Here is a 14,868-nt window from a genome sequence, read left to right as displayed (position 1 = left end):
TTGCCAGCGGTAATGCAAGAGTTTGCCGCTGTTCAAATTTCACGAAGAGCTGCAGGCAAAACTTTCCCGAAATGCACTGTACAGGTGCTGGTCAGTATTATTGAAACGGCATGGGGAGCAAACATTTTTATGCCGTTATTAGCGATGCAGCTTTATGTAAACATAAGCCACCAAGCCTAGCTTCGCAAGCATTTTGCTGCGTAATATTACAACAGGAGTTTCGCAATCGATATGGGTTCCAGGCTTTAAGCGTGCTTCTAGTAGTTCAAGCGCTGCAGACTCGCTTATTCTAACCAATCGCTGTAAACTGGACATTTGTTTTGAGTGCAGATGGCTGCTGCATGTCATCATTCAGTAGTCTACGTGGTTATTCCTAATGATGTTAACCAATAATCATCTGCAAAGCTATATCCAAGCTCACCCAACAAACCTTTCTCACCAGGCTACTTTCTTAGCCTAAGTTTGCTCTTAGCATGTTGATACTTTTGCTATACATGCATTATTATGTTAACAATTTTGCTAAACATTATATAAGCTAAATAGTTACTCACTAATTTTTTAGAATCTCAAAAGTTTGGTTAGATCACAATTCTTAAAGGTGTGGTTACGTCAAATTTGAGTTGACTTTCAAAGAAAGTATTTTTTTTGTCTATCAGTTGATATGTTGTTTGTGTTAGGCCAGAGCCGTATAGTTTCACAGAGTCCCGCAACCAACAGAAGCGCATACGGGAGCTCGCTCGATTCCAAACAAACCGGCCACTATTTTTATATAAGTTATAATGGAGAGGCCGCAACATTAACCACAAAAAATCACTCCCATAGGCAGTCGCTCTAAAATTGATGGTTGCATTATACACCATTTGAAAGAGGACAAAATTCCCTACAAGAAGCTATTGATAATTTTTTTCTATTTAAGAAACTAACCCTTTCAAGGCCTAAATTGAAAAACATCTTACCTAAATTGATTTACAGCTCGAGTACTGATAGGTTTTGTATCGGCAACCAGTTGCTGTTTGGGTTTCTAAAGGAATTACGTTTTAATTTTTGTGTAAAAACCATGGATGCTGCGACTAATCAGATATGACATAGTGGCTGGCAGCAATATTCATTTGAATATAGTAAACTTGAAGGAAATGTATCCACAAGCAATATTCATTTGAATATTGCTTGTGGATACATTTCCTTCAATTCTCCGTCTCACAAACACCAAGGTACTATCAGCTGAAGATCTATTAAGCAAAACATATTGTATATACATGTAGTATCGCAATACATATGCAAAAACCAGGCTCAGGCAAGCAGTTACAGATATTAAGATCATCTGCACGCGACTAAATAAAAATATAATTTATGTAGCAGTGACAAACCACAAAAACAAAGTAATAGTGCAATAAAATTTGGAATTTTGTTAAAAAGCATTCACAACACTGGTTTCATGTGAGCAGTTGGATACTACTAATATTTTGACAATATATTAAGCTGAAAAATATTAAGCATAAGAAAATATAGACAGGGCGATTAATGAAAAGAACATTCGGCTTAGAGGGCGCTCTTCGGTTCTGCTCCTCAACAGAGGCTTTAAGCTAAGAGTTAACTGATGATGCCAACTCTTCGCACAAGATCTCGCATTGCCATTGAAGCACTCCCAAAGCTCACAGACGATCCATTTTTTCAGCGCTTCAGTGGCTTTTCTACACATTAAGTGCAGACGTACCATTACGAACTTCTTCGCCAGACGATGCCCTAGCTGATGCTGGCAGCTTATCGATGTCAGTGCACGGCAGCCGGCGCTGAGTTCTAAGCAATGGTTGGTCAATGCTTCAGCTATTTTTGGCAGATGAATTTTTGCCTCATAGGCACGTACAGCAACCTCCCATTTCATAAGCTCAGCAAAGAACTCAAAAGGGCACCATCTTTAAAATTATTGAGCTGGGTGAACCTTGATTGGTTTTGATGACAGCTGTCCGCAACACGGAGTTGGTCTGTGCAGGTCTTGCACAGTTTCATCAACGATTGAACGCAGTGTCCGCCGAGATAATAGAGAGACTGCTGCTCAGCTTCTCATAAAACACTTCCAGTTGTGAATGCTGATGGAATCTCAACGGTAGGGTCTTCATCGACCGAAGGCATTAAGTTAGCAGGCAGAAGCTCCGCTAAATACTGACGCTCATCAATCGCATAGTCTCCAGTTTTCACTTCTTTTAAATACTGAGCGATACAAATATTTTTTAAAGCATATTTAAAGTCACGGGGTGATGGTACAGGGTTTTTACTGCGGATAACGGAGAAAAGATTTTCTACAGTCTTGTGTCAGCCCTGATGTTAACAGGAACTGCAACTTTCCAGAATCTACGAGTGATTTACATCAAAACAGCGGTTGTAGATAGTTGTATACCTGCCTGTACTGGCTTCCATGTTGCTTTCTGTCCGATTTGACAGGTTTAGACAGTTGGGAGAAAATCACTAAGAAATGCAAGTGCAGCAGTATACATCGAAGGGTTATTCGCGGAGAGAGCCATTACAGGATGGCGGCTGCTCATCAGATCAAACCATTTGTCAAGGGCTTTGACAAACCAAGCTGTGGTCAGGTATGACACAGGTCGTCCCTCCTTCTCGACGAAATACTGCAGGCCTGCACCAACTGAGTTATTAAATATGTGCAGTGCCTTGCCAACACTCATCTTTCTAAAGTGAGTGCTGTTAGTCAGATCGCCTAACTTTAAGGTAAGGTGTCAGTTTAAGATCTTTATCTTCCTGGAATCTAACGAGGTCCTCGACGTGACCTATCTCCACTGTATTCGCAGGCAGATGATGTTTGTTGACTGTGGTAGCAGAGAGAGTTATTGGCCTGTGATTCAGGAAAGTGTTGGCAAGGTTTTTGATGACATGCGGCACATCAGCTATGAACTCAGTAGCACTGCCTTCAATTACCGCGGATGTAACTAGACTGTTAATTTTGCTGGTGACTCCAAACTGTCTCCACATACTCCGGTTATCAGGACCCATGTCTGAGGTGATTGCTATGACATTCAGTCCGAGTGCTTTCGCCTTGGCAATGATATCTATTATGGTGATCTTTAAGCCCAAAGCTGACATTGAGCAACCAGTAAAATGACACCCGACTGCCTGCTTCCATCTTTTGGCTATGCCTGGAAAAATCACCCATATGTAAATGTGAAAGGATAAATGGGTATAGTTTGAATTTGTGATAATAATGAAATTGAAGGATAAATTGAATCAAGCTAAATACAAATAAATGATGTATTGCCTATCACTGTTGTTTAGTTCATGAACAACCCTATCAACAACATATCTACCACACACGCACACAGCAGCTACACACTTAAAATACGTACCACTTTGCTGAATTGGCTGCATGTGAAAAAATAGAGCATGGCAATAAATTGTAGTCAATATGAGGAAATCTTTGTAACAGGTTAAAATGTAACATGAAATTTGATTAAAATTCCACCAAGCCTCACCAAACTGTCCAACATTGCCAGACTCATGAAAATCAAGGCAGCTAGTCGTGGGTGAAGCAACTGCATGAGATGCATGGCTGCTACTGCTTTGGTGTCAGCCTTCTATGGCCTTGTGCCTCTTGACTCTCTCTGTCTGAGGGTGTGGTCTTTTGTGAGCAAATACAGTAGAGATAGCTCTGGGTTTCAAACGTCTTTTCTCAGTCTTAGTCAGGGTAAACCAATGCTCTTCAAAATGTTTCTGTTAAATATTTATCAAACATATCATACATAATCCCACGACCAAACAAGAGTGAAACGATTGATTGGGAGAATTATGATAAATGCACATGTGCACACAACTCCCGAAAAATTATCCGTTAACGGCCGTCACCAAACCCTTGCAACGAAATCCTATCAACAAATTTAACTATTTTTCAGTAAAGTCGTTTAAGTATAATAATGATACAAAACGCATATAAACACATTTAAATATGTTACCAAGCCTTTGAAAGGTTGACGCAAATACCTAAAACTAACCCATCTAATCGGATTATACATAAATAGACAGATTTATTAGGACGAAAATCGTCACAAAACGCTTGAAAAGCTTTGTTTAATAAAAGTTAAGACCGGAAATTGAAAAGTCGAGCGACAGAGAATAGAACGATAAAGTCTTGCCACAAATCGCCACAAAACGCTTGAACAGCTTGGTTTATTAATAGTTTCGACCGACCTACGAAACTCCAAAAAAGCCGTGCGACAGATAGTAGAACTATTTACTGTGTACTGTTTGTCTACTGTTAGAGGCGTAGACCGATTTACAGGTACGAAAATGTGGTACACAGTTTATCAGCCTACGGTTTTGTCCAATTACCGAAGGTTTTTCAAATTATCTAGAACATCAGCCAGATTTCTTTACATCTTATCTAAAAGGTAGGGCCGTTACTACAACTCCCTTTTATGACAAGAATATTTCTTTATTTCACTCCGGTTCGCATAAAACTTCCAGACGTGTAAATGCCAACGCTTGCTCTTTGTTACATATCGCTGTCAAAACCATTCTACATTCATCACAACACAACCAACTTTCAAACTGTATATTACACATCAGTTTGCCGTTTAACGTTTAATATTGCATTTAGATTTACATTTGCAGAGATATAATAAACATATTTCTTTATTGTTGGCATTGTTGTTGTTAGTTAAATTACGTACAGTAGGTTAGGTCTACGGCTTGAATTAATGTTTATTTTATTATTGTAAAACATAAGTTTGAGATAGTTAAATATTTATTTTATTAATATTTATTTCTGTTACATATCGCTGTCAAAACCGTTCTACATTCAACACAACCAACTTTCAAACTGTATATTACAATATATTTTACTTTTAACATTGCATTTCAGATATATAATAAACATATTTGATTATTGCTGTTGTTAGTTTAATTACTTACAGTAATTTAGGTCTACAGCTTGAATTAATGTTTATTTTAACCAACAGACAACTTTCAAATTGTATATTACACGGCAGCTTGCCATTTACTTTTAATATTGCATTTCAATATAATAAGAGATATAATAAACATATATCATTATTGCTGTTGTTATTTAAATTACGTACAGTAGTTTGAGTCTACAGCTTGAATTAATATTTATTTTATTATTGTAAAACATAAGTTTGAGATAGTTAATTATTTATTTTATTAATATTTATTTCTTTTACATTTCTGTTATTTAGGTTGCGCCTTTTTAGAGTCGTGCTCTCTCAAATTTATTTTATATCATCTCAAACAAGTCTCATTTACATTATACTCTGTCAATTCCTGCTGAGAACTACTTTTTCGACAACCATCAGTACCCTTTCTTTTTTCCATTACTACTTTGGTCGTGGGCTGTATGACAGTGGAATTTCTAGTATATCATATAATTTTCGGTACGCACATAAAATCAGGCCAGTAAGTACATGTACAAGCAGTATGATTGCAGGCCTAAGGCTGCTGCTTGATTTTCTTCTTGAAACATATATTGATGTGATCCATGTCATGGTCATAGTGGTGGTGATGATAAAGACTTGTTTTTAATCTACAATTCATCCAAATCAATGATACTTAACTCATTTCTTTCTTTAATTTCCCTCTAGTCTAAAACACCAACTAGCTAAATGTCATTACTGTTCCAGAAAAAAAAGTAGTATAAAAAAATCAGAATTATTATTGTTTTTATTATTACGAAAAGGGAGACTCACCTCACAGATTACAGTTGCGTTGCCTGGCTCTAGAAGTTTTGGGGCTCTTGGGTTGCTGCTTGCGTCCAACCTACTGACATTTTGAACCCATATTTTTCTTAATGAACTGTCTCGAGGGAACCGAAAAAAACTGCAAACCAGCTTCAGATCGGTTTGTGCACCTAACTGCCCAGCAAGTTACCATTTTAATATACAAACCGCAATCGCGTCTATGAGGCAAAAGCTCAAATGAGCCTTGCAAATTATTTTGGCGCCTGTTCTTGTTTAGACAGGTATTAATCAGATTGAAAATGGTCGGAAACCACACTTCTTGTACATGCTTAGAAAGCAAAATGTTTGCTTATTTAAATGGTATTGTACAGGTCTAAATCCATGATCTCTTTCTTTGCAAAAAAGTGAAGTATTGAGAGCAAGGTACAAAAGTTCCATTAGAGATCAGTATGCCGACCGGGTTTGTTTGGAAACGAGCATTTTTATTTCTGGTTTTCTGTCACGGGACTGTGAAACTATACGACACTGTGTTAGGCGATCTCATTGTCAAGATATTTGAAGATTAAAATCGAAAAAAATTGATTGCGGTAAAAACGCTCAGGCCAAAAAAAACATGCCAAGACTTGCCCAAAATGATGTAACGCGTGATACAACCTGTTTTTATCTCTCGTATTCACAGAGAATGCGATAAAAGTCTAGTCCTACGCGGCTCTATTGGCATATATTTTATTTTGTATTTGCTCATGTTGACTAGAATAAAACTTTAAATGCAGCTACAGATACATTATTATAAATGTCTCAAACAATTAAAAACTTGTCATATTAGCTTCTTCTAAATGCTGTGTAAACATCTGAGTACTGACTACTAATTCTACCGGTCTACGGTAATTAGGTCGTCGTGTTAGCTTATTTCATCACGGCCTTTGTATCAACTAAGTTCTCAGTTGCTACACGTACACCGGAAACCAGCTACTAAATAAATCTTTGGAAATAATATGTTCGAATATATGGCGAAACCAACTGCATTCCAAAAGGTCATGTATAGTCTATCCTATCTAGTCATTATTAGTATCAATTTGTAGAAAATTATACTGGTCCATTATATATTAGTTAATTTAAGTACAAAACAAATGGTTTTATTAGTTGACCGAAATAGTGAGTGTAAAACAATGTCAAGTTCGTTGAAATCAATTAACTCACCGAGTCCGGTAAAGGATTAATAAAACCGTTCTTGCACCCGGTTGGCGATTTGTGGATTCACCTGTTTTTCTTAGTAGGGTGGAACATAAAATTTTTTGAACTTAATATTTGGTCCGTTGGAATTGAATCGAGCTATTCAAAAGTACCTGTCAATACAGCTCTGATTACACTTCATAAATCCATCTACCAGAGAATATTTCAGCACAGATGATAACAGGGCTATAATGTATTCAATATGTTCTGCAAATGATGTTTTGCATTGTCTTCAACAATATTATCCCACGACCAAATGAGCGGATGCGAAGTTAGGGAGTTTTTATAATAAATGCATGTGCACACCACTTACGAAAATTATTCATCATCAACAATGAGACGAACCTTTGTTTGAAAATTTCATCAACAAATTTAACCATCGTTTTGTAGATTGGTTAAAGTATAATAACGATACAAAACACATATAGGCCTATTTAAATATGTTACCGAGTCTTTGTAAATTGTCGAAATTCTTTGCAAACTTACCCATCTGATTAGATTATTCACAAATAGACAGATTTATTAGGACGAAAATCGTCACAAATCACTTGAAAAGCTTGGTTTAATAAAAGTTAAGACCGGAAATTGAAACGGCGGTCGACAGATAATAGAACGATCAAGTCGTGCGCATTTCGCGAAAAAATAATGTGCATTTTTCACTAGTCTATAGCATTGTCGAATTGCCGAAGGTTTCGGCAATTAACATAGGAGTACACAAATCGTTTCATTTTTGCCGATTTCAATTTTTTCATTTTCTTATGAGATTATTACAATAATTAATTATAAGTTTGGATGACTACAGAACAATGACTACGTAGTACAGATTTTTTAAAAATCTATATAAATATCACTAGAAATTCCACTGTCATACAGCCCACGACCAAAGTAGTAATGGAAAAAAGAAAGGGTACTGATGGTTGTCGAAAAAGTAGTTCTCAGCAGGAATTGACAGAGTATAATGTAAATGAGACTTGTTTGAGATGATATAAAATAAATTTGAGAGAGCACGACTCTAAAAAGGCGCAACCTAAATAACAGAAATGTAAAAGAAATAAATATTAATAAAATAAATAATTAACTATCTCAAACTTATGTTTTACAATAATAAAATAAATATTAATTCAAGCTGTAGACTCAAACTACTGTACGTAATTTAAATAACAACAGCAATAATGATATATGTTTATTATATCTCTTATTATATTGAAATGCAATATTAAAAGTAAATGGCAAGCTGCCGTGTAATATACAATTTGAAAGTTGTCTGTTGGTTAAAATAAACATTAATTCAAGCTGTAGACCTAAATTACTGTAAGTAATTAAACTAACAACAGCAATAATCAAATATGTTTATTATATATCTGAAATGCAATGTTAAAAGTAAAATATATTGTAATATACAGTTTGAAAGTTGGTTGTGTTGAATGTAGAACGGTTTTGACAGCGATATGTAACAGAAATAAATATTAATAAAATAAATATTTAACTATCTCAAACTTATGTTTTACAATAATAAAATAAACATTAATTCAAGCCGTAGACCTAACCTACTGTACGTAATTTAACTAACAACAACAATGCCAACAATAAAGAAATATGTTTATTATATCTCTGCAAATGTAAATCTAAATGCAATATTAAACGTTAAACGGCAAACTGATGTGTAATATACAGTTTGAAAGTTGGTTGTGTTGTGATGAATGTAGAATGGTTTTGACAGCGATATGTAACAAAGAGCAAGCGTTGGCATTTACACGTCTGGAAGTTTTATGCGAACCGGAGTGAAATAAAGAAATATTCTTGTCATAAAAGGGAGTTGTAGTAACGGCCCTACCTTTTAGATAAGATGTAAAGAAATCTGGCTGATGTTCTAGATAATTTGAAAAACCTTCGGTAATTGGACAAAACCGTAGGCTGATAAACTGTGTACCACATTTTCGTACCTGTAAATCGGTCTACGCCTCTAACAGTAGACAAACAGTACACAGTAAATAGTTCTACTATCTGTCGCACGGCTTTTTTGGAGTTTCGTAGGTCGGTCGAAACTATTAATAAACCAAGCTGTTCAAGCGTTTTGTGGCGATTTGTGGCAAGACTTTATCGTTCTATTCTCTGTCGCTCGACTTTTCAATTTCCGGTCTTAACTTTTATTAAACAAAGCTTTTCAAGCGTTTTGTGACGATTTTCGTCCTAATAAATCTGTCTATTTATGTATAATCCGATTAGATGGGTTAGTTTTAGGTATTTGCGTCAACCTTTCAAAGGCTTGGTAACATATTTAAATGTGTTTATATGCGTTTTGTATCATTATTATACTTAAACGACTTTACTGAAAAATAGTTAAATTTGTTGATAGGATTTCGTTGCAAGGGTTTGGTGACGGCCGTTAACGGATAATTTTTCGGGAGTTGTGTGCACATGTGCATTTATCATAATTCTCCCAATCAATCGTTTCACTCTTGTTTGGTCGTGGGACAACTTCGTGATATTGATAGCTACGACGTTTTGAAATGTAAACAAAATTGTGCATTGGTTTTATATTATTACTATATTAATAATATTGGTTATTCTAATAATATCAGTGCATTTTACTTCTAATATTGGCCAATATTGCATTTCTCTTTTTGCAGGAGAAGAGATATAAACATATAATCATTTCCTTTCATTATTGCTATTTGTTGTATATAACACCCACACCCAGTACATTACAGCTACCATTGCAGTTATCCTATTTGACTGCTAATATTGCATTTCTCAACCATCAGTACCCTTTCTTTTTTCCAATATCACTTTGGTCGTGGGCTGTATGACAGTGGAATTTCTAGTTTTATTATATAATTTTTACAAGCCAAAAAATTTTCATCGCAGCACAAAGTTTTTATTAAAAACATCCATCCGAGTCGTGGCCATTCACATAGTTTCAGTTCATATAATAGGACAAACTACTACAGCTAACTACTGCAGCAAACTCAAACAAAACATATTATGGTTTGTGCAGCACACATTCGTGTCTCTCTTTCCCATTTATGGCAGTTTCCAGACCGACACTACTGCTCCGCTAGTGGACTTGTAAACATAAACATCCTGCAACATTAAAACAAATGCAATAAATGTCATTCACATATACATGTCGTTCTAACGCGTGCCTACTGAAAGCTTTCAATTTGAGAGTTAGATAGATTGCGAGTGTAATTTTCAAAATGAATAAATGTTTAACAAAAGCATAAATACGCCAAGCCAACAATTCGAAGCGTTGTTTCTGAGAGTTGAAGATGAGCATTGATCAATTGATTTTCTTCACTTTTCACGCACTAAACAAATTCTAATCATAAATCTAATTTACTAGCTAAAAATGCCAAAGAAAATGCTATAGCTAGGTGAAACGATAAAAAGTTATGAAACGATTAAAAAGTTATGCAATGATGATTCGTGATAGCAAAAAGTTATAATTTTACTTATTAGTAGATGTATTCATGAGTACTAAAAGTATTACCGTTAGCTTAGAATATATGTATAGGATACTCAAAGTTGAAGATAAATTTACCTCCATTCTCCTATCTTCCTCTGCAGCATAACGCTGCTGACGCCTGTCAGCTCTAACCATAACCTGTCTGATAAATAATGTAAAATAAATATGTCGATGCATGTAGCTACTAGAATCTACTAGTAGTCGATGCGCGCAACTAACTAGTAGTAGAGTAATATTCCTAACAACAAGAATCTTCGACATCTCAGAATCTTCGACATCATTATCGTTCGTCTTACGAGCGATAACATTTAAAATGACCTATATAAAGATTTCGCCCTGATGATTGGCCAAAAAAAGATCTTATATTTATCGCTCGTGGACTCTTTTCACATGTATCCCTCGTTACATCACGAATGAAGCACCAGCTGGAATCTGAGCTTTTTAAAAGATGGCCTCATTCAAACGCATTTATTTCTGGACAGGGTTAGTCCACGAAGACAAAAATGACATGAAATTGTAGCTGATGTTTTAGCCTTTTATTCGTCTTAATTTCATTAAATTGACCTTTTTGACGCAGTCACATCTTTAATGCGGACTATTTGGTACCATTCCTCTGAGTGGTATTGTCGGCAGCTGAGCACGAACTGTGTGTATGATTTTTTAGGGTTGGCATCGTATGATGAAAAAGTCGTATGTAGGGGTATAGAAACCATAGTAATTATATAATGCAAACATCCCCCAGTAAAAATAGTCAAAGTTTTATATAAGTGCTGTACATATTATAAGTTAGTAACTAAATAGTATGTTAACCATAGTAACTATAGTTACCTTCAGTAACATTGTATTTACTGGTTATGATCTGCAATACAATGTAACATTTTAATGTACCATGTGCAGTTGTACTGCAGGGAGTTTTTGCCTTCAAGCCAGACGTATGTATAGCATAAACTTTGACCTCACCTCAAATAAGTTAAGCTTACTAATCACACATTTGAAGCTAAATTTTAGTATGTATTTTTAACTATTTTACTAAATTTCAAATTTACTAAATTTTTATCAGTTTCTGTCTATGTTTTCACTATAACTTTTAACGGACCTGTTTAAAATCCTTTTCAACCTAATTTGACAAAAACCCCAAATGCTTCTGTTTTCGCAATGAAATGGGTTTTTGTTAGCAGGTTAAGGAAAGGGTTCTGACTACTGACTTCTGTTTAAAGGGATCACAACTCCAACTTTACTGGTTTTAAAGTGGAAATATTACCGTTTTACCCACAAGAATCGCTGAATTGAGAGAAATCGGTCATCGCATCTTTGTCGGGTGTTGTGAAAATATTTTTAGCGAACAGTATTTCAGTATCTTTGTTAAATTGACGTACGTAATAAGCACACTGGCTGCCAAATTTAAACTCATTCAATAATTTGGTTGAATTCATATAGTTGAATAAGATTTGTATGGTGAGGTGAAAAGTTCATCGTGTTCCATTTCCTAAGGTGAAAAATCCGTATATCAGGGTAATCATATTATGATGGTGCACTGTACTTTCTATTTATTGAATCCATGACAAAGATAAATTCTCAAGATAATGTACATCGAATGTTTTGATATGCATTATATTTTGTAGTTTTTAAGCCAAGCAAGTAAAACCACATACCAATGTGCTTCCACCATTGTGCTAATCTATCTGTTATTATAAAGATAATAACTAGATTATGCTCTCATTCCATGCTTAGGATACATTTTAGTACATGGAGGTGACACCTTTGTCAGTGGCAAACATCTAAATCATATCATTTTTGCTTTGTTTTCATACCAATCGAATGGAATGTTGTAGCCAGTGTCAAGTTTGAGCCAAATCTGGAAAAAGTTGCAGGATTTTTGCAAAGCTGTGATTATGGAAGCTCGGTATGTGTTACCTTTTTAATCTATTATATTGTCAGCAATTCATTAACCTTCAGTTGCTGTCATTGGCACGATGAAAAGTTTTGATTCACCCATGGGGACAACCAGTCATAAAGTGTGATAAAAACCAAAATGCTTCTATGTAGTTTTTATGGATCGTGTGACATTCCCACATAGGGTGGGATGTTTTACTAACATGACAGTTTAGGAAGTATACAAGAAGCTTCACAGATATATTCTAATTTGTTGCTTAGCTCAAAAAGTTAACAATATATATTTTAGGTTATTGTACATGTATAAAACCAAATGTACTAAATTAAATTATATGTAGGAAACTAGGTTAATCAAGTGCTAATCAATCGGGTCATTTCTCTGTTCTTTTTTTAATAAGAATTCATAGCGGTAGTTGATTTTTATAAGTCATAAGTAGTAGGTTTTACATACAGAAAATATAAGTTGTTTAAATACACACGTAATGGATAATTTGCTAGATTTGCCCCGAAACGTTATGAATGTCTAATTCATAATGCAACTTCTGGTGAAAGGTTGTCAGCAAAAGTTGTTTCCAATGATATCCGCTCATTATTTTCATCAACACTCATTTTGCTTGGTAACTAAATCAAAGTATTTACTGTAAGCTGCTATTTCCATATTTTTGAAATAAACTTGTTTTGTTAGAGTTTTGGTATTTTCAGTAATTAGCAAAACAGAAATATTTTGTTCTATAAATTGGAAGTATGATCGCTGCAATATGGTCAATTTGGTCAGGATGCCTTGCATGAAGTGAAGTTTAAAAATCTGTTAAAATCAGCTGTGAATTTGACATAGTAACTTATTATCTGTAAACTATAATGCCAAAAGGTACTAGAACGGCAAGTCTTAGCAGTTTGAAACTGTCACATTTGGACAACTTTTGTGTGATTTCTTCTCCAGCATGCTGTTTATCTGTATTTTTTGTTTATTGCATTTTAAGAACCTGTAGAACTTTGACAAGTTGATGTTTGCATAATTTTATTTGTAGTGAAAATGTCTAATGTGGCCCCAAAATATACTTTTCCAGTAATACCTCAACTTACTAGCTTAATGCATATGGGACTGAGCTTGTATGCCAATTTACTTGCACGTTGGTGCAATTTATTTATTCATAGAACAATTAAGTATATATTTATTGGTTTTCATACTCTGAAAAACACAAACAGAAACACTTAGATATTGTAACAGAAAAAACATGTTGGTAATTGTCTTAACTTACCACATAATTTCAAAAAGTAAAGAATAAAAATTAATGCAAGGAAATGGGATTAATTAAATTGTAAAATAAAATAGATACAATAGCAGCTAACGCTAGCATTTGCCAAGGAGGGTGAGAAAAGTTACCCTTCATTATAAATTTGACTTTGATAAAATTGAGTTCTGACGCACAGACATAAAGTAAACTTTTATTGTAAACTTGAGGTAATTAAAAAAATTTTGGCTTTTGTAGTTTTAAATCTTTTCTTGCAGCTTAGCTAATTTTCCTTTGTTTCGTTCTCACGATCAGCCGGTCGTTTTAAGGGAAACCTATCTAAGGGTCTTTGCTTTTGTCGCCCTTTCAATATGTTTCAAAAAGGACAAACACAGATGTCGCAAAGAGCTAATGCACAACCACTAGCCAACTTGTCCGAATGCTTTCGCTCGTTGCACAGTACTTAAAATTCACTCAATTCTGCATCGATAAATGCGCACAAAAAACGCGTTGCAAAAGTATAACTTGAGCAGTTGAAATTACAGAGTGATGCTGCTCTCATAAGACACCTCTGACATACTTGGCCATTGACTCGTGTGCTCGTATCCCAAAAGTGCCTCGTATGTTAGTGCTAAAACTTGCTCAACAGCTAACTCGTATCTCAAGTTTACCGTATGTGGAGCACTCGTAAGTCGAAGTAAGAATGTAGTTGAATTAATTTAATGTTTTATTTTCATCAAAATTATTTAACTATCACACAAACGACATACGAAAAAGTTTTCACTTTTAGTGGCACAAAATTTGAAAAAAAACAACGTAGTTTTTTTTGGTATGTGCACATACAGGACACATCATGGCCATTAGCATTTCCACAGTGTGTTGCATGAAAGTGTAGACCAGAGTTATCAAATGTTTAAAGCCTGGTTCCCATATCGATTGCGAGACTCCAGCGGTAACTTGCGCAGCAAAACGCTTGCGACGCTAGGCTCGGAGGCATCTGTTCACATAAGCTGCATCGCTAAACATAATCGCGTAATCAAATAAAATGTTTGCTCGCCATGCCGTTTCTATAATGGTGACCTTCACCTGTACAGTGCATTTCGGAAGGTTTTGCCTGCGGCCTTTTGCAAAATGTGAACATCGCTAAACTATTGCGTTGCCGCCGGCAACTACCGGCGGTACCCGATGCGTAGTTTCCCATTTCATCGCTAATAGCCTGCAGTGCTGTCGCCGTTGCTTTACGACGTATATGGGAACCAGGCTTATTTGATTTTGTCATAAATCTAAGTATACGGCAGTTTTTGCTGTTTGAGGATATTAAAATTCTCAACCCACCCCTTTT

General features: G+C 35.3%; 1 protein-coding gene across 1 annotated transcript in view; it reads left to right on the top strand.

Annotated features, from left to right (window-relative positions):
• Positions 1 to 14,868, top strand: part of LOC137393867 (uncharacterized) — a 121,794-nt gene that overhangs the window by 37,821 nt on the left and 69,105 nt on the right. The window contains exon 6 of the mRNA XM_068080578.1: positions 12,234 to 12,304. Within this exon, the coding sequence (XP_067936679.1) occupies positions 12,234 to 12,304 (71 nt within the window). The remainder of the gene's footprint in view (positions 1 to 12,233; positions 12,305 to 14,868) is intronic.

The sequence above is a fragment of the Watersipora subatra genome, chromosome 4 (assembly GCF_963576615.1).
Source record: "Watersipora subatra chromosome 4, tzWatSuba1.1, whole genome shotgun sequence".
Taxonomy (NCBI): Eukaryota; Metazoa; Bryozoa; class Gymnolaemata; order Cheilostomatida; family Watersiporidae; genus Watersipora; species Watersipora subatra.
This window is presented reverse-complemented; position numbering and strand designations above follow the sequence as displayed.